At 40.5% G+C, this 21,331-nt stretch overlaps 1 protein-coding gene across 1 annotated transcript; it reads left to right on the top strand.

Moving 5' to 3' along the window:
- Positions 1 to 40: 40 nt before the first annotated feature.
- LOC108886920 (EARP-interacting protein homolog) lies at positions 41 to 18,163 on the top strand (the record flags this gene model as incomplete). Its single annotated transcript, XM_018682043.2, has 5 exons — positions 41 to 215; positions 478 to 561; positions 8,265 to 8,397; positions 10,965 to 11,121; positions 18,064 to 18,163. Coding segments are annotated over exons 1-5 (516 nt in total), but the record flags the coding sequence as incomplete, so codon positions are not given.
- Between the last annotated feature and the right edge of the window lie 3,168 nt (positions 18,164 to 21,331).

Here is a 21,331-nt window from a genome sequence, read left to right as displayed (position 1 = left end):
TGTCATTACGTATTTTAGTCGCACGGTTCTTTTTTTTTGAGTTTTAAATCGCGGAAGTGTTGCCACTGTGTTGTGTTTTGTGCAGTGCGTGCACAAATACTTATTATATTTTTCAAGTATTTTCATCGTAGGACGGCGTTTTAACAGGATAGGAAAGCCTAAACAGACAGAAAATGGAGGACGATGCTCCTGTTATTTATGGTCTCGAATTTCAGGTACGCACTGCTACACATTCATATCATCCAGTGCTTTTTCCTGGCTGACAGCTAACAATAGCTTATGTTTTGTTCTCTTATTTGATCATGTTAGCTATTATATTCCTTGTCACACCTGTTACATAAATAGTGTCTGCCTTCTTGGTTGCATGGGGGGGCGGGCATTATTCTATTTTTATTCTGTTCTGCACATTAAAACATGTTTATGTGAATAGACAGTTCTTGACATGTTCAGACATGTTCTTTTGCATCTGCTTTACAGGCACGGGCACTCACAGCCCAGACAGCTGAAACTGATGCCATTCGTTTCCTCGTGGGCACTCAGTCACTGAAATTTGATAACCAGGTAAGAAAAACAGGTGATGACAGATGTCACAGTCCATGTAAAGCAGGGAGGTAAGTTTTCCCACTGAAATCAAGCACCGCTTATTCCTACTCATTTATTAGCTTTGTGGTAGTTTGTGAGCATATGCAGCTTTTAGCTATTTGTCTTGACAATAATAATACAAAGTGTTGCGCAAATATCCTGACGTTTACTGCAGTACCTTTTCTCTGTGAGAGATACACGATGTAGCATCTGCTGGGCTCAGAAATTATAGCAGTGGATGAGCTTATACCATATTTGGACATTTTAAAACCAATTGTAGGTAAACTGAAAAAGATACCAGAAGTAAAGCAAAAATATTTAATGTACTTTGAATGAATCTGAACAATCATTGGTTCAAGATGGGGTTAAAAATATGTGTTTTTATCTCATTTTAAGGTAGTGATGAGAAGGTTCAAATTAGACTGCACAGAGTTTAAATGGCAGTTTCTGTCTCTTGCCAATGTAGCTGAGAGTAGAGCTTTTTCTCATGATTAGACAGTACATAAGAGTGTACATAAGAAATTAAGATTCTGGAGATACCTCAAAGTCCACTTACAAGCCTTTTTCCAGAGCTTTCAGTCACATCTCATAGTCTTCCACAGTGGATTGAGTTTTGTACTTTGCTTTTGAGTAATGTTTTAAGAGTCAGAAGTAAAAAAAAAATGGCCAAAATGGGGGTTATGGGTTCTCTTAAATGAAAAGCTGCATTTGTAACCAACTGTATGTGAGAAAGTTCCTTCTTACACTAGTACAAAACAAAATATACAATAAGAGCATTTACAGTACTTGAGAAAGGATGGCATAAAGTCATGAAAAGCTTTCTCCATGTTAATTTTTTTCATTGTATTCGATTCAGTCAAAGATGGTTTTTATATTTCTGGAAAAGAGCATGGTATGGGCCAACGAGATATCAAGATTTTTGTGATTTTTTTGTAGTCAGCTTCAAGTTTCCTTTAAGGCAGTCAAGAGTTGCAGAAAAGCTGAGCTGTATTTGATAAGGTGGTGTTGTAATAATATTAAATAAGGGAAATTGTAAAAAGTAGTCACAGTTTCAGGTAATTGCCACAGTGCTCAAGCGCACTTCAAAACCATAAATGTGTGGAAATTCAGAGCTTTCTGAGACACACTTGGGTCAGTAAGAACATCTTGTTGCTCCAGCAACTACAAATAATGCATACAGCACATGCACAGATGACTAACATAATTTTTTTCCAGATTAATCATATTTCTCAAACTCTTAAAATGGATATTATATTTAATATTTATTCCAAAAGTGTCAGACATGCAGATTGTTAATATGTGATAACCATCTGAGGTTCCTATATAATTTTGTAGTGTTGTAGTGAAATGCATTATAATATTCACGTTGGATCTAACATGTCACAAACTTAAGCTTTTTCATAATTGTTTTGATTAATGTTGGTCCTAAAACCAGCCTGTTGGTGTACTACTGCCAACAATTGGATGGGTCTGTGATGAATTGTGGGATATACTTTGTTTGTGTTTTTTTTCATGGAATTCATTTTTAGGAATCCCTAAAGATAGATCTCATTTTCATGGAAACATATGAGCAACAAGATATAAAACACTAGGACTTAATTGCAGACTAGAGCCTATTTTTATTACCTCATAGACGGAAGGCTGAAGAAGTCTGTGTGGATTTGTATTGGCCAGTAAATGACAAACAACCAAAAGACTAAATAACATTTATAAATGGAGAAATTTTGCAACATGTATTGCTTTAAATCTGCAGCATCAAATTATCTACTGCTCCTAGCTTATGAGGATTTGCTGCATTTCTCTGATTAATTTCACTGTAAATTGAATATTTCACTTGGACCAAAATAAGCAAGATTGAAAAATGTCACTTTTGGTTTTTGATGACTTGTGATGGGCTTTTTGAAAATATATGTTTTATTGACCAAATAGTTAATAAAAAAAATCTATTAAATAATTTTTAATGGAAATAATCTGTATAATTATTTCCAGTTCAAAATGAATTCATGTTTTTGTATAGAAAATGTGCAGAATCCCATCACTATTTCCTACAGCCCAAATTAGCATCCAGAGATTGCCTGTTTTGTCCAACTAATAATTCAGAATGATTATCAAACTACTGCATATTACTTTTCTGTCAATAGGCTAATAGTTTATTCAGCAATAAATGGTTTATCAGTTATCAGAATTGTTGTAGATCAATTATGTGTTGATTGTTAATTGATAACACTGTGCTGTTTCACATCAGTAACTGCACTTAAGTCAGTGTCATCCTACTTAATAGACAGATCTGTTGCATTTGCATCCATGTTGTGTGTATATGTATGGTTTCTCAAAAAGGTCTCTGTGTGTCTGAGTGTTAGCGAGGGCTCTGTGTTTATATGTCTGTGTGTGTGAAGGGGAAAGAGTGAGAGTGTGTGCATGCATGCATGCAGAGGTCATTACAGAGACAGATGACAGAAACAGTTGGCTCTAAATGGGGGGAGAAATAATTAGCTCTCTGAAAGCAAGAGGGAATGAGGGATGAGAGAAAGAGAGAGAGAGAGGGAGAGAAAGATTTGTGCCTTGATAAAAACGAGTCTATTTTCTGGCAGACTTCAGTGTGAAAACGGTCTGGCACTGAATACAGACGTAGTTCAATCCAAGTCTTGTGTTGCGGGTCTAATACAGAGCTTGTTGGGAATGGTGACAATGCGTCCTAGTCAATCTGTGTGATTTCTTATTACACCCTGTCAGTAGCTTAACATACTCCTCCTAACACTTTCCTCCACACTGGCATGAGCACAGAGCTGAAACACAAGAAAACCAAAGAAGTGTTTTCTTCATAACCATATTAATCTAATCCTAGTATAATTATTAGGTTTCTGTAGTGACGAAAGTGCTTATTGCTCATTTATTCAATAGACTGTGCTTTGAGGCCACTCTAGGGCTGCCTCAGATGAAATTTAACAGTGGTGAGAAAAGGGATGAAATCTTTGGTCCACAACAGTGTTCTTATTGTTGACTTATATATAAGGCTTAACTGATCCAACTTTTTGTCACCTCATACTGATTCCTGTATTTAATGTGGATCAGTCACTACTGGCCAGTATCCACTTAATGAAGTTAGAATTGAGTCCAGTACAGATTGTTGCATTCCTAACTGTAAGTATATTGACAGCTGATATAGAATTTTGATGACCAAACACAGTCTGCATAAAAATTCAAGGTCTCACTATGCTTCTAACAAAAGTGCTTGTTTGCTCAACTGAAGGTGCTCTCAGACAGCGAGTGGTTGTCACTGTGACTGCGTCTGCGACCTGGCAACATCTGTGTTCTGTATAAAGTTTTGCTATGCTACTACTATCATAAACGTAACATAATTACCGTCCCAGACTTTGAGTCTAATTTTGCTCCAGTATTATAGTTTCTCTTCATTGATTTGTCTTTTCTCTGCTGGTGAAGAGGTGTATAATAATTCAGGGAACTCAGAGTAAAATCAGCTCTTGTATTGTGTCACTCATTGTATTTTCTGTGGTTGCTGTGGTGACATGGCATGCTTTGGCAACAAATATAAAAAGCTGAACAATCCGAATACAGCAAATAACTATGTATATTCACATGAGTAGCCACAATGAGTAGTCCCCCCCATGCTGCTGCTGCCGGCGTGTCTGAAGGTCTGAAAATATCAGCTTTTGAATAGTGCTTTCAAACTTTCTCTTTTTTTAAACTTCATGAAATGACTTCCATTACATCTTGTGTAAAACTGAGTCCAACAACACGTGTGCCTTTTAAAGAGAGACTGTCCCACAATGACAACCAAGAAACAACCAGAATTCAAAAATTATTGACTTGTGTTTTTGTTTTCTGATATCAGCTGTCAGAGCATCCAAAGCTGTAAAACATAATGGGGAGCATTATTCATCCTTTAGGTTATGTTCTTTGACATGACCCTACATTAGACTCTTGGGTTCAGTCAGTGCAGTCCATTTTATTCATGAAGCTCATTGTCTTTTCCACTTTGTATAAGTTGGCTGGCCAACATTGGTTTGCTCAGTACTTCTAAGTTTGAACTTGCAATATGAAAAATGTTTTTTCAATTGGCATTTCAGCCCTGATAGCTTCTGCTGTATCCATAAGCCTGCTGGCCTCTCCACCTCCCATTAAGCATAATGCAAGTTGGAAATGCCTCTCTTAACTCGCCGAGCACCTCTCAAATCCCTCAGAGACCAATAGCTGGAATGACAGATCGGAGGGAGCGTCGGCATGGCATTTAAGGCTGCTAACGAGATAAAGCGCCCAAGCTTGGCACCTCTCACCTGCTCGCTACTCCTCCACCCTGCCCGCTGTCATCTGTGCAGCTCAAGAGCTTTAGAGGAGAGGCCCCTAAAGTGGGGGCCATGAGCCAGCTTGGCTTTATCCCTCCCTTACCCCTTCTTCGCAGTCTCCCTCCTCTCCTCCTTCCTGCCTCAATTCCTCCCACCATTGGCACATAATTAACAGCACTGGGCTGGGTGCCCAAGTGGCTGAAGGCTATGAGTCACTCCCCAGGCCTGGAAGAATGATGGATAAATCACCTGGGGGGGGGGGGGGGCTAAAACCTCTCTCTCCCCTCACACCTGAGTTCATTTGGGGGGACCCTATTACTAGGCCTTCCAATTACCCTGTCCCGCCGGCCTGAATTTATTTGTGCCGCTCCCCCACCACCATAAAATTATAACTTTGCGTAATAATTTTTTGCTCGATGCAGTCCAACCCAAGGTTAATAGCCGCCTAGCTGACTTTGAAAATGCTGAAGGATGCTGCTGCTCTGATGCTCTTCTCTTCCTCCTCTTCACGCCCCCTCTTTTCATCCTCTTGTTCAGCCTGTAAAAGTAGTACAGGCAAGGGGAGTGGAAGTGCCTAGCAGGAGTTATTGTCCAGTGCGACCCCATTAACAGTCCCCCAAGGTGCTGTAAGTGTCTCTCTTATGGGAGAAACTGCCATATATTGTCTGATCAAACCTTGAGACCCTTACTCTTTTACGGCATCGTGGGCCCTGAACTGCATTCAATCGAGGGCCCTCATAGAATAGATTTCCATCTAATGAAAAGAGCTCAGTAAGGAGGAGTTTCTATTAACTTCTTATGGATAAAAGTTTAGCTTGTTTGTTCAACTTGAGTGCTGTAAAGTCTGTATAGCTGTTGATTGTGTTTTCAAGTGCAGCCAAGGCCTCAGTATTACACCAGATTGAGGACTGAGGAGTATTTATAGTTGAGGAGAGAGATTTAGGTGTAACTGTTCACAAATTCTTAGCATTTATCTTTTGCATCCTTAATCCAGACGGATTATGAAAATATGAAAGAACAAATAAACTGGAACCATCAAAACCAGCAGTGATTAAGGTGTAAAGTGTATTGTTACTTTGACGAATATGAATAAGTTTTAAAAAATATGTATATTAGATGTGTGATGTGTATGATCTGTGATGATCTGTAAGATCAAGGGATAAATACAGGCATCGTGAATTTGAACAAGCATGATGCTGCCAGCTGTCAAGTACTTTTCAGTACTTAGTGCTACATTTTGTGACACATTTTGGTTGACACTGATGATTGACACCAGCCATGTGTACAGCTTCAGCATTCATTCATTCATTATCCCATTTATAACATATAGAAATGAATTTTCTCACAGCCAACATAAGACTTTCAAAAATTGAATTCTTTTGTAACCCAAATGGTACTTGGCACAACAATTCTAATACAAAGTTGAATAGTTAGGACCAGAGTACCAACCAGTGCAAGGACCCTATTGAAATTGCTCTGTGTTTTATTCATTTTCTTAACTGAAGTGAACAGTGTTTTTGAGTGGCTAAAAGTGCTCAAAAGCTCACAAAACTTTGCACATGTCACCTGTTTTTTTGGTCTTATGCATGCCTGTGGCAAAATGGTCACAAAGGAGCTTGTGCAACATTTTGATCAAGTGCCCCTCGCACTTCACCTACATGTTAGAAATTTACCATACCCTAAATCCACCAGGAAGTCAGCCATTTTGAATTTACTGTGCAATTTTTGTGCATTTTTTGCCACTTCCAAGCACTGTACCCTAACAAACTGCTCCGAGAAACTCTGTCATTTCAAATTCAGATTGACTTCAAGATATAGATGGTGAATTTAAGATGCAATGCCAATATTTGATCTTAGTAATAGCCCCACCAACTCGCAACATGAAATGATAAGTTGTACTGAAATTATTAGCAGGTTGACCAGATCCACCTCATATTTGGTCAGGAAAGTCTTAAAATGCTATATTGTGAAAATTGTTAGTGTTCATCAAATGGTGTCTCCCTGGTGGTGCGGCGAATTTCGACTCCTCACCATAGAAGAGGAAGTTGTTGTAACTTAAATACACAATGTCCAATCTGCCCCAAATTTCACAAGTTCTTTAAGAGTCTTGGACTGAAGGCATGGACATAGCAATATTCAGTCAATAGGAAGTAAGCCTTGTCTGATAATTATCATTTGATTTACATAACATTTTCATGGTCTGGTCTACATTAGATATACAGCAACATAATGCATGTTTGGTTTGTGTTCTGTAGTGCTACATAGAAATGCAGGAAGTGATATTATGCAATGTATCATCCGCACTCTACACTGGAAATAATGTCTTACTTGAGTCTGATGGTCACCAAAGTGCACAGCTGTGTCAACCCAGCTAGCACATAGCAGCCCCGACATACATGAAGGTGCGAGGGCCAGCTTGCAGCTTCTGTTTGTACGTGTATTTGTAGTATTCTGTGCCATACAAATATCAGTTATTCATTTTCTGAGCAGCTCAGCTTGGTTCAGTTGTAATGGAACTAAACAAAAGCCAAGCACTCTGCACCCTTGTAAGATGTGCCTACAGCTTTACTGAATTATATTTAGAGAATGCAAACTTCAGACACAAAATGTCATCAGACATTCCCTCACGTCAGCAGTATGAGAAATTTGCTGGGTTAAAGGAAAAATCCATCTTAAAATGTATCTTTAAAAAATGGCTCAAAATTTTGGGAAATATGCTTCATCACTGTCAATATTTTCAAGGAAGGAAGTGTTTTCTACACTGTTGCTGCCCCACTCATGAGTGCCATACTGTACTTACTTATAAGCTACACGCTGTGCAGAGCAGTACTAGACATGCTAAATAAGAGTATGCTTACCTACAGCTAAATCATTGTCTGCTGTCAAAGGTTTGCTTACAAGAAATGTTTTTTTGAAAAAGACAATTAAAGGCCTTTTGCAGAGACAGTCTTGGAAAATGCACCTCATTCACAGCCTCTTTTAATAGGGCCATTTGGCTTTAAAAAAAAAAAGATGGAAAAAAGATGGAATGAGCTTTTATTGATTTGCTCTTTGTTGTACCTTTCCTCTGACTCCATGTCATATGCAGAACTCCTATGAATCCACTGTGACTTCTAAAAGTGTCTTAATTGTCGCTTTAAAGGCCAAATCGAGATGAAAAGTCTTCAGCCGTATGAAGATGATGGGGAAAAAGATGCCTGCTTTGAAATTACATTTACTGTCATATTAAAAGATGAACCTTCTTCTTTTTGGGGGAATCAGAGGAATGAGTGGAGCTTTGAACTATGGTTGGTGTATGGAGGGAGGTGCACTCAGTGTGCTTTAACTCCAGCTTCATCCTCAAGACATCTCTCCTCTCTGTCTCTGCTTTACTTCCAGATCCACATCATTGACTTTGATGATGAGAATAACATCATTAATAAGAATGTCCTTCTGCACCAAGCTGGGGAGATATGGCACATTGGCGCCAGTCCTGCAGATAAGGCTGTGCTTACCACCTGCTATAACAAAAGTGAGTCCTACTGTTTCCTTCTGTCTCTGGCTCCTCTCTCTGCCTCTTTATTCATCATGTTTCTCTTTTTTTCCTTCTGTTTATCTTTCTTTGTCTCTTTTTTGCATATACTTTGTCCTTTCCTTTTTCTACGTACAATATTTCTTCCATCTAATGACCTTATACTGACTACAAGTTTAGTTGAGACATGTAATTAACAGGTGATCAATAACAGCCAGTCTGTCTTCACAGGTCTGACAGTAGCAGCTGTGTTAGAAGTCATGTTCAGGCCCTGATAGAATCAATACTAATGTGTGGACATGATGACCCACATGAGGGATAATAGCAATGGCTGCAAAGTCACTGTCTGGCAGGAGAAAATCCTTGAAGGTCACATGCACATTGTCTATCCTGCTACTTAAGGTTTTCTTCTAATTGCACAAATCCACACATTTCCACTAAACCGAAAGTGGAAACCAGTTGACTGATTCTGATGTCAGTATCAGTAACTGTTAATCTGTACACAGTATATTGCCCACTTTCTCACCCAGACACGTAAAATTAGCAGTTTCGGTAAAACCCCTGAGGACATGGTTTCACATATAAGGTATGTGAAATGTGGCTCAAAATCTCTGCCATTGCTGCTGATTGACATGCAGTGCGCTTTGGGACACTTAGCTGCCCCAAGTTCACACAAGTCAGCTCCCAAATTATCCTTAATAAAATGGTTAAAGCGAGAAAACTTGAGCATATTTGATTGTACTTGGTTTGATGCAGACATTGAATTGGAACTGACTGATGACGTTTTGCAGTATAATAATATTTTGGCTCACCTGTGTACACAGCACAGTTTATTAGGAACACCTATACACCTGCTTATTCATGCAGTTATCCAATCATGTGGCAGCAGTGCGGGGCATAAAAGCATGCAGATACAGGTCAGGAGTTTCAATTAACATTCACAACAAACAGAAGAACTGTGGTCTCAGTGACTTTGACCCTGATATGATTGTTGGTGCCAGACAGTCTGGTTTGAGTATTCCTGAAACTGATCTCCTGGGACTTTAATGTGCAACAGTGAATGGTGGGAAAAACTAAAAACATCCAGCGAGCAGCAGTTCTGTGAATGGGAGTCCCTTGTTGATAATAGAGGTAAGAGGAGAATGGCCAGACAGATTGAAATTGACAGGCTACGGCAGCACAGATAACCACCCTTTCCAATCGTGGCGAGCAGAAAAACAACTCAGAATGCACAACACGTCAAATCTTGAGTTGGATAGGCTACAACAGCAGAAGACCATGTCAGGTTCCACTCCTGTCAGCCAAGAAAAAAAATCTGAGGCTGCAGGAGGCACAGGCTCACCAAAACTGGACAGTTGAAGGTCACAATTTGGTATCAACAGCATGAATCCATGGAACCAACTTGCCTTGTGTCAACAGGCCAGGCTGGTGATGGTGGTGTAATGGTGTGGAGAATGTTTTCTTGGCACACATTGGGCCCCCTAATACCAATTAATCATGGTTTAAATTCCACAGCCCATCTTAAGCATTGTTGTTGGCCATGTCCATCCCTTTATGGCCACAGTTTACCATCTTTAATGGCTACTTCCAGCAGGATAATGCACCGTGTCATAAAGCAAAAGTTGTCTCAAACTGGTTTCATGAACATGACAGTGAGCTCAGTGTACTTCACTGGCCTCTCCAGTCACCAAATCTGAATCCAATAGAACACATTTGGGTGTAGAATGGAATATTTGTATCATACACAAACACATAAACACACCCACACACACACCACCACCACCACCACCACCAGCATCACAACCTCCAGCACCCTCATTCCTCGCTCCCTCTCTTGTCTCCCACTGTCTCTCGCTCTCTGTCAGGTGATTTCTACATGCTTGAGTTCACAGGATGACAGCCACTCTAGACCAGGCTGAAACTCAGACAGCCCACAATGCACTGCTGCACACACCACACACTCACACACAGATACATACAGTACATACAAATACACACACACACACACACAAGTTAATTCCTATAGAGTTTCCATACTGCCTCCCACTGGTGCTCCAATATGTGGGTAAGAAAAGGCTTTTGTTCAAAATGATTGCTTGCCCACTTACTCCAAGTGCAAGGTTGTCTAAAACCACTCAAGAGCCTGTGGACTCGCACCACGTTGCTTTTTAATTTGACAAATAGGCCTAACGCCAGTGTTTCATAGCCCAACGCCTGCCCACACGCTGTCAATAGCTACACCAAAAAGAAATTAGGCTCTTTTGCTCTCTGTGTTTTCTCTCTCTCTTTCTGCTTTCTCTCTCTCTCTGTGATAGGTTATGCCCTCCAGCCTCAAACTTTTATTCCAATTACTGTATCAGCTCTACATTTACTCCACTGGTTCCAATTAGCAGCCCTGGTGTGGATGTGCCAAAATAACTCATTTGTGATGTGGTTTTGAAGGAAAGTGTATGAATGTCACTGCAGTAGTGCCTGTCCGCCACACACACAACACGAGCACACACACTATAATTTAAGAATCTGTGAACAACTGTGTGTGTCTGTGTGTGTGTGTTGTCCCCCTTCAGCCAGTGACAGCAGGGTGGTTTCCTGTGCAGCAGTATGGCGGATGCCCTCTGACTGGGAGACAGGTAGCCATGAGTCACCTGACGACACCGCCCACAACCCCCAAATCCTGGAGCTGCTATGTCACCTAGACAACAGTGCCCACGGCAACGCCGCCTGGTAGGTGTTGGTGAGGAATATTGGCATTTGGGCAAACACCTGTAAGAGTTAACATTTTCAAGATATATCAGCAAAGTAATAATAATAAGTAATAAAATCTTTTTATTTAGTAACTAACTGATCAAATCAAACAATGAATCATGTTTAGTCATCTGGAACTTTCAACAGTCTTTATTAGTGGAATTTTCTTAGAGGGAGAAAGCTTACAGGCAAAGAAAGCTCTTTGGTTGGCTTTTAGTTAGTACCTAACATTACAGCTTTACATTACCTTATGTTAACATTACCTGCCTCTATCTCTGTGTATTTCTTCTCTATATGAGTATTTTCATTTTTTTTTGGCTCAGATTATTGACTGGCCCACATCTTAGATTGTAGTTATGGCCCAATCCTTTTGTCTTACAGTCGGAGCTCCTGTGCACAATGCCTCGCTATAACTCACCACCTATGAGAATGAAAATCAATGGTCATTCCCCTTTTTAGTCCGCTGTTCATCAGCTGCCTCATGATTGCTATCATTTTTAGAGGCGCCAGCCAGTTAGTGTGAGGCATACTGTAGCAGGTATCTGTGAGGCAGAGATAAAGATGGACAGGGAACGAGGACGATAAAGAGAGAAAGATGGAGAGAAGCTCACAAAACAGAGCACCAGGGGGAGTTTGTGCAACTTAGTGTGTGTTTTGTGCTTGTGTGTGGAAACCGGAGGGCTTTGTGCAGGGTCCACCCATGTGCACCGAGTGTGTGTGTGTGTGTGTGTGTGTGTGTGTGTGTGTTTGTGTGTGTCTGTGTCTTTGTGTGTGTGTGTGTGTGTGTGTGTCAGAAGGCAGGTCAAGCAAGGCTGCTGGGTAAAGATGGATGGCTCTGGGCTCCACCATCTTAACACCCTGAGAGCTGTAACCCTCACAAGGGCACCACACTGTGTGTGTGTGTGTGTTTGTGTGGTTGGTGGGAGTGTGCACTGCACGCTGTGAAGCCTGTAGCCGATGCTGTGCACTATTGGCTTCCTTAGATGGATGGCTTTGGTCTGCTGCCCACCTCCTCCATCTCTCCATGACACACACACACACACACACACTCTCACAAACACACACGCTTATCCCCACTCACTTTTGTAATACTGGCAGCTTGCGCCATTGTGTGTGTGCATGTTTGTGAATGTGAGCAGACAAAGAGTAAAGAGAATGGAGTTTGTATTCTTATGAGGCTTTTGTCTGTGTGTTTGTTCACCTGCTTGTGTGTCTGTGTGTTTGCATCTACAGTAGCGTGTCTGCCTGTGTGTAACCTGCATCCTTCATGGGTGTGTTTTCCGGTTGCTGGTGTCCCTCCACTCCCACTAACAATAACACTTTCTCCTTCCTCCAAATCCCCTCATTGTTTGGGTGGGCAAACATTTGAGCCTCTGCCCTGTTGTGAAGCGTGCTCTGAATGGAAATACTGGCAAAATACACCCAACAAAATGGGGCTAAACAGAGCTTGGGAAAAAATCACGTTTTTTTTTTTTTTGTTTTGTTTTTTGGTGCTCATGTGTGCACCTTGGCTGTTTTTTCCTTCTTCTTATTCTTCTCGTGCACGGTTTCGATTGAGAGCTGTGCCAGTTGAGCAAATCGATTCCCGTGGAGCTATTTGAGCCAATCAGGGCCCTAGGAGGGAATGGTAAAGCGCAAAAGGCAACAAGGTTGATTTTCTAAAGTGGGATGTGACAGGAGGGGGTAGGAGGTGTTTGTGGGTGTGATTGTGTGTGTTTGTGCACACACACATGAATGCAATCATGTCTATTATGTTTGATCATTGCAACTGAATGGCTTTCAGTCCTTCTAGTCTTTCACTCAAAAAATCTGTCCGTATGTATGTCAAGTCTCCTCTATCCTGTGCTGCGATAGCATCTCTGCTTTTTATCTGTGTATGTGCCGGGTCATGTGTGTACGGGTCAAATTCTTGGTGATCACTAAGTGTTATTTTCACTGTGAGGGTCACTAGTTCCAATCAATTGGACCCCAATAGTGGGCTCTCATGCAGATGTGTGTGTGAGTGAGTGTGTGTGTGTGTGTGTGATGGGGCGGCTATCAGTGGATTATAGGCCCTTTGCAATCCAGCTGCTTCTTAGATTAAACACCATGATGCAGGCCTGCAGGTCTGGTTAAAAAAAAAAGAAAAAAGAAAAAATCTTGGTGATGTCCATGCAAGTGCCAGGTGCAATAAAGGATTATTCCAATTTAATAAAATGAAGAAGTTATTTAAGCTAAAGCCCTACTGAAGTTCTTACTTACATGTTGGACAGTAGATAAATACTTAAACAAAGGACCTGACAGTCCTCCTGCAAATATTGCAATTTGAAGTTGTTTCGTTGATGTCATCAGTGTTTTCTTTCTTTGCCAGTGCCTTTCAGATGTAAAAGAGACTAACTAAGGAGAGAATGTGGATGAAAGATTCAGAAAGGGATTCGTAGACTGCAGAGCTTAAGGAATCCTGGTATTTTGCTAATGTGGAACCAGATCCAAAATAGAACCAGTTATCGGAATCCGTAGCTACTTTGCAAAAATGTCATCCTTCTGAACAACTAAATCTCAAAATTCAGCCCTTCTCACAAACTGCAACACACATCCATGCATACACTGCCCTTGGTGTCATTATATCCATGCTAAAATCTGATCCAGAAGGAGGAAAGACACACATACACACACTTTGTTTGTCTTGGTTGTCGGCTATATATATGAGGGCCTATATGGAACAGTCTGATGAGTGAGAGACAAAGAGAGAGAGAGAGTGAGAGAGAGAGAGAAATGCATCTGTGTCCCAGGCTTAGATATATGGGGCTGTAAAACCTCCATAGCTCTCTCCGACAGTATTTACATACCATTCCAGTAGCCAGTGTGCCAGATTGTTGCAGAGCCCAAGGTCAAATGCACATTCTTACTAAGAGAGGAGGCAATATGTAATACTGTACACCTCACTGTCTCAGCCTCTTCCTTTATTGCATGAATATAATTGATACTATAGGAAAGCATAAGGTGTGTAAATCCCAAAGTGGGGAGTTATTTTAAGTAGTGCTATGGTATGCTGGGAATGTCTCTGTAAGAAAAAGAGAGGTGGTGTCTTATATTTCACAGTTTCCATCTATAATTTCTGTGTGCTGCACTGAGATACCCAACCAAGCTGTGTGTGTGTTCACTCATATTAATCACAGCGTGGGGACATAAATCTGCCCACACAAACACATTATTAGGACTCACTTCCCATTTAGGGACAAAATGCTGGTCCTTGCAATGTAAAACATTACATTCTAGGTTTGGTTTTGGTTGAGGTTAGGGTAAGAGTTGGGGTTAGATTTATGCAGCTATATACCTATGGCTCAGGATTAGGGTTAGGGTTAGGTAATTCATAATTTAACCTGGTCATTCCTGAGCATCTGTCACCTTTAAATGTATTCAGCTGCAGCTAAGCAATTGTTGAAGCTGGCCAAACTATAAATTGTAGCTGCTTTCTAGGAAATATGTCCGCTGCATACCCAGCTCTGTAATATTTGCACTTGGCTTCGGATGCTTTTGTAGCTTGTCCTGTCAGTCTATGAAGCTAACTCTTGGAACTGCTTTGGTGGCACAAGGGCAACTACGCAATATTGGGCAGGTCCTGCAGATCCTGGATCAGATTGGGATCTGGGGAGTTTGGAGGCCAGGTCAACACCCTGGGGTCTTTATCATGTTCCATAAGACATTTCTGAACAGTTTTTATGGTGTGGTGGGAGCATTGCCCTGCTGGGGGAGGCCCCTGTGTTGTTGCCATGGGGGGGGTTGGCTTGGTCCGCATCAATGTTTAGGTGGCTGGTACAAAGTAACATCCAGATGAATGTCAAGAGCCACTGAACATTGTATTGTAATGAGATAATCAATGTTATTCACTTCACCTGTCAGTGTTTTAATGTACCTTAAAATGCATTTAGGCATAGAACAATGGCTCAGTAGTTTCATTAGGAAGTGAATGCTTTACTGCCAGTATGAACAGGTGGAATGATTACAGCAACCAGTAACTGTCTGGCTGGACAACAACAGTGAGGCTAGTGACAGAGACACAAGAGTGATGAGTGAGTGATGAAGTTACACCATTGGTTGGCCAGCTAAGTGTTGCAGTTTCCCCACTGGATGTTGCTCTTTTATTTTATGAATTGGAATAAATGGTTTCTATTATGCCACCAGGGAGGCATTTAGAGGGAGTGTTGCTAACTTAGCACCTTTGTTGCTAGACTTACCGACTTTTCAGACCCCTTCAGTGACTTATTTTTCAAAAATGTGACAAATCTAGCAATTTTTTGGGCAAACTTCGCCAGTATTGCCCTGCAAGTGCAAGGTCGGGCTTTTCTCTCGATGAGTCTCAGTCAATTGACTGCATATCGGCTGACATGGACATGTATTAGCTCCTATCTCTCTCTCTGAGTGATCATCATCAAAAGTAAATATAGCCAAAATCACAGCACAGCCATTGTTTTAACATATATGTGGTGATTTTGTCATGATGACACTGTGGTTATAAAATCAGGATTTCAGCATTGCACAGCAGCAGCCTGCTGTCTTTCAGTCACTGTTACTACTTACATACTTGCTCCATTGTCAACAGAAACAGGAAAAAGTGTAAATGAGAACGGCTTTATTAGGAATTATGCTGTTTTAAAATACAGCAAGGATAGAGTGGGAGAGAAGAGAACAGATAAAGTGTGAAGCCAACTGACACTAGGCAGAATGCAACCAAAAAAATAAAAAGGAAAGGAAGATTTAGAAATATAGCCAAATCTGACTTAAGTCATCTTACAGGAATAGTAAAACATTTTAAATATTCTTTGGGCTCTAGACAACTAATGCAAGTCAGTGCAATGTCCTCCTAAATGACGAAAACAAGTTTGTAGTGTGTGTACCTGTACATCCCAAGCCTATAACTTCCCGCTCTTCAGGACGACAGTAAAAGCTGTCCCTCAACAGCCAAGAATTTACAGTCCCTCTAAACACAGCTCATCTCTCCTTCATTTCCTCCCTCTATCTATCCTCCTCAATCCACCTCTCTAATGGGACTACGCATATTTGAAATTTGGATTAAATCCAAACTTAAACATTAACTTTGTCTCCCCTCCTTTCCTCTGACATTTCTTTTATCTCTCACCAACACTCTCACCTTCTATACATACGCTCTCTATAAAACACTGGAATTGTAGCTGCCGCTTAAAATTGACAAATGAGTCCAAGGAAATGGAGTTGTCTAATTGATGAGCTCTTTAAATAAATAGCATCCTTTCGTAAACCTCTAATGATGGAAGCTTTGCAGTTGTGACAGGCTCAGACATCCAAACCTTCAGCCAGACCATGTCTGCACCTCCCTGACATTTTACATCCTTTAACCCAGATTAGACACAGATTTTTTTTCCTTGAGTAGAAAAGTCACACTAAATCGGAACCTTAACAAGCATATAGCAGCTTTTCCAGACCAAGGTTATGTTTATTGCTGGGTCTCTAACTGCACTGACATATTGCTTTTAAAGTTGACAGAACTTAAAAGTTAAAAGCACTGCTTTCTCACTTGGGTTTTGCCCTCTTTCTTATACCATGTAGTTGCATCTCTGCCTACATTTAGTTGCTAAACCTATCCATACTAAGACCAAACAACAAAGTGATTCAATCAACACCAAGGGAATTATAAAGCAACAGTTTGGGCTCCAGCATGTCAGCTATGGTTAGGTCCCTGAGGTTTGCACACAGAATACATACTTTAGGTAGAGCAAAGTGGAGAACCACAACTCTACGAAGCATGCAGTGCGGAATCAATACTCTGCAGAGAGCAGTATGCAGGGAGGAATCAAAGTTAAGTATGCAGTTAAAGCTACCACTTCTTGAACACCACTGAGGCAACCCTGTATCCCACTGCTGTGTCTGAACACTAGATTGACAGAATTGGGCTGCTAGATTTGCCAGTAAGTACTCAGTTGTATGCTATCGTCAATTTCTTGGCAACGTAATGATGCTGCAGCCTAATTTGTGAAAATCAAACCTGCTCTAGGCGACGTCACACTTTTTTTTGAAGGACTCTATTATGCTGAAATGAAGTGACATGCACACACAACCTCCTCTGGCTGGTGATGACACTGACTCCTGAGTCTGCATTACAGAAGCTTGCTAAATGTGAAAGGATTGGATAGCAACCAAGAAAATGCATTTGAAATCATACAAAATTAGAGATTTAGGAGAACTAGGGTAAGATTTAAAAAAAAAAAAAAGCAAAACCTGACTTAAGTCATTGTATAGGAATAATAAAACATTTTGGTAAGTATGCGTATTTGCTTTCTTACCTTGACTGAAGATGAAAAGAGGAGTATCAAAAGCTTAGTACTTTTGTGCAGATTGTCTGAGAATAGCAAATGTTGCCAGATACAGTCAGTGAGAACAGGTTTTGGTTTTGATTGCTGTATAAGCTCAATGATGCCAAACCTGGTAACCTCGCTCTGACAGCAAGACTTCAGGAAGCTGCTCACAGTCACTCACCATACCCAGTATTTGTTCCCTAAGAAATAGTTCCAGTTCCAGTTGTGTTCAGTGCTAATTCACAAATGCTATTATGCTAATATGCTAAACTGAGATGGGAAACATGGTAAACATAATACCTGATTAACATCAGCATGTTAGTATTGTCATTGTGAGCATATTACAAAAATATATTAGCCTTAATTGTTACCCTGTAAAATGTGTGTAGGGTAAATGCATGCATGCATCTGCAAGCATTCCCTAACATGATCTGCAAATGCATACAAATGTTTGAAATCAGTTAAGCTGTGCTGTATTTAGCAAGCTTCTGAAATTTGACCAACAAGCTCTGTTCTCCTATATCTGCATCATGCAGGGATTAGCCTGTATACATGCTTGGCCAATATCTGGATTCCGATTGACCATGTATATATATGTGTGTATTTTCAGTGTGCTTTGGGAACCCATGGGAGATGGCAAACGTGTGATTTCATTGGCTGATAACCACGCACTACTCTGGGACCTGCAGGAGAGCTCCACACAGGCCACAGTAAGACACACACACACACACACACACACACACACATTGTAAAGAGCAGCACATACATAGGCACACACACAGTATCACACAATAGCTAACTCATTATTTGATAACCACCATATCGTCTTGGTGTTATCAGACGCAAACATCCTCACTCTGCTACAACAGCAGAGTGTCCACTATTCATTCTGTCTCACACATGCACACACACACACACACACACACACACACACACACACACACACACACACACACACACATTCTAACACAGCCTGGTCAGGTTTGTAAGCTGTGGCTCCTAAATATTATTCTGGTCAAGTCTCCTCCACTCTACTAATGGTCTTGTTTGATAAGTAAAGGAAAAGTCATTCACTGTATACTGTTTTCACAGTTCACTGAAGTAGCATTGCCAGATTTATATACATATTATATATTATATCCAAATCAGGGACTGAACCTAGTTCCTATATGATAGTTCTTAGTGCCAATATACGCTGCTCTACAGTCTGTACTTTCAGATGGTTCAGGAACCCTGAATTAGGGTTGAACATTACGAGGAATAAGTTGAGGGACATCCATTTCTTGTTTGTGTTGTCAGCTTCCCAACTAGTTTAAGAAAAGAGAGAGATACAGAGAGAGTGTGTGAACAAGCTGAATGCAGAGAAAGAGGGAGCAAGTAAATGAGAGAAATAGAACGTTGATTTGTTTTATTGTGGCTACTTTCTTCTCCGTTTCTAAATCTCTCATTGGTCTTCATTGTTCTTCAGATGCAGCTGTAACACAGGGATGTGCAAAAGGGACTTTGTACATCTCATTTTAGTCCCTATGTTTAGTTCCTATGGTTAGATAGTTCATGGAACTGCTTGGTTGAAAAGGGCTTCATAACAGCCTCCACTCTTTTTAGAGAGGCTTTCCACAATATCTATTACCTATTTTAAAGAGTATGGTCTATGTAGACCCCGCTCTATATGAAAAGTGCCTTGAGATGACTTTTGTTGTGATATGGCACTATATAAATAAAATTGAATTGTATTGAATTGAATTGAATATTTTGGAACCTGGCCTCAGGGATTTGTTCCCATTTGGCCACTACAGTGTTAGTGAGGTTGGGCACTGATGTTGGGAGGTAAGGTTTTGCTCACAGTTGGGTTCCAGTTCATCCCAAAGGTGTTAGACGGGGTTGGGGGTCAGGGTTCTGTGCAGGCAAGACAAATTCTTCTAAACCAAACTGGGACTAACAATTTCTTTATGGACCTGACTTGCAAAGACATTGTTAAGGGACAACCACAGACAATAGCTTTATGTTGAGTTTTTCTCATCCCTAATCTACAGAAATCGACAACAATAGCTTTTAATAGACTAAAAGTAAATGCATCACCACATGTGTAAGTACTTTTGGTCAGTTCACTTATAGTTGTGTCCTTCTTAATGCAAGGTGAAGAGGCTCTTCACTGTAAATTCCCTGTCTCCAACCTGCCAGCTTTGCAATTAAAATGCCCATTATGTATTTAAAGACTCAAGATAATTGTGTGTGTCAGATGTGCATGTGTGTGAGGAAGAAGTAATAGAGTGGTGTGTCAGTCCATGGGTTTAATGTGTGTGTGTGTGTGTTGTTCCATTAGAACCATGAGCTATGAAGAATATAGATGAGTCATTGGTAATTCATGTGCTCGTTGAGAGATTTACACAAAGGGACAGCCAGGCCATGCACCTAATAGATAGTACGAATGTGTTTGTCTGTGTGCAGTGTTCATTTGAAGGCAGTAATCTGACCTTTTGAAAATTCTTGCCTTGCCTTGCTGTCTCAGTCTCTTGCTCTGTCAATGTGTCAGCCAGGCATGTGATCAGTTGATTATTGATTAATTTTTGAATTAATTCTTCAAATCACAACGGTAAGTTTTATTCTAGGTGATTTAATATCGTCCCAGTTTTACAGAAAATGCAGTGATATGAATTGTTCACTAGATGGAGCTGCCAGTTGTCTGTATATATTTCTGTCAGGCAGTTGGAAAAAATATGCGATGTAAATATCGAATTGTGGAGGTTCGTCGTGTTCCTGGATGACTGAAAGGTCTGCCGTGTTCATTTCTCTTCCTTAAGAACATGGCCTAAGGCAAGTTTTTGTTCCTACCATGCCTATTGTATGGATAATAGCTTCAAGCTAGCGTTGTTCCATCTGTGTTGAAAGTTTTCAGGCTCTGTTGGCAAATTCAAGTTTTGGAAAAAGTTTTCTAACTGCTTTAAAATGGGTTTAATTTGTTACTACATGCATACGGCACTAGCCATGTGAACAGATGGGTGACAAAAGAAAAACCTGAATAAATGAGTGAGGAAACATAACAAATGCCCCTGCTTTCATTGGGGTTCACTGCATGGAACGCAAATGCTGCAAAAATGTTGAGCAGACTCATCTGATTCTGATTTTGTACCAAAATGGCAAGAGGAAAATATCTAAGTGACTGTGAAAGAAGGTTCATTGTTGGGGCATGAATGCCAGGGAGCTTCAGTCACAAAGACTAATGGCTAATGTTTCAGTAGGAACAGTGACTTATGTGCATTGAGATCTATAGGAAAGACATCAGTACAGAAGGTCGGAAATTGAAGTTGACAGCTTTTAATGATCCTGTTCAGACTGTGTCAGGAGGAACAGTTTCTCAACAATTTCATACAGAGGGATATTATTGTAGGGTTGCGATGGAGCAAAAGGCATTGGCCACAGGCATGCGTCTGCAGAGATGTTAAAAAAAGTGATATAGTCAGATGAGTCATCCTTCACCATATTCTCAACAGGTGGGCAAGTGCATGAAACATGAAAAAATTAAGCCATTTTTTCACAATCACAAAACTTTAATTTTACTCACCAACACAGGAAGTCTCATTCTAAGGTCCATCAAGATTAAACTCAAAGCTACTCTTCCCCTCACTTTGTTCAAATTGTGGTCTGTTTTGTAATATTTTTTTTCATTTACAGCAACCATCCACTGTACAGACTGTACAGACACCAGTTGTGTGCTGCAATCCTGTGGCATAAAGCCTTTAGATAGGTACAAAGTTTATGCAGAAATTGAAAGATTTTTAAGATTGAAAGATTGCGGATGTATTGTCACCTCAGTTTTGTGCCACAAAGGACAATGTATGCTGTGCATTTTTTATATGCAATTGTCAGAAAACACGTTT

The sequence above is a fragment of the Lates calcarifer genome, unplaced genomic scaffold, assembly GCF_001640805.2.
Source record: "Lates calcarifer isolate ASB-BC8 unplaced genomic scaffold, TLL_Latcal_v3 _unitig_1159_quiver_1680, whole genome shotgun sequence".
Taxonomy (NCBI): Eukaryota; Metazoa; Chordata; class Actinopteri; family Centropomidae; genus Lates; species Lates calcarifer.
The sequence above is the reverse complement of the archived record's forward strand: the minus strand, read 5'-3'. Positions and strand labels throughout refer to the sequence as shown.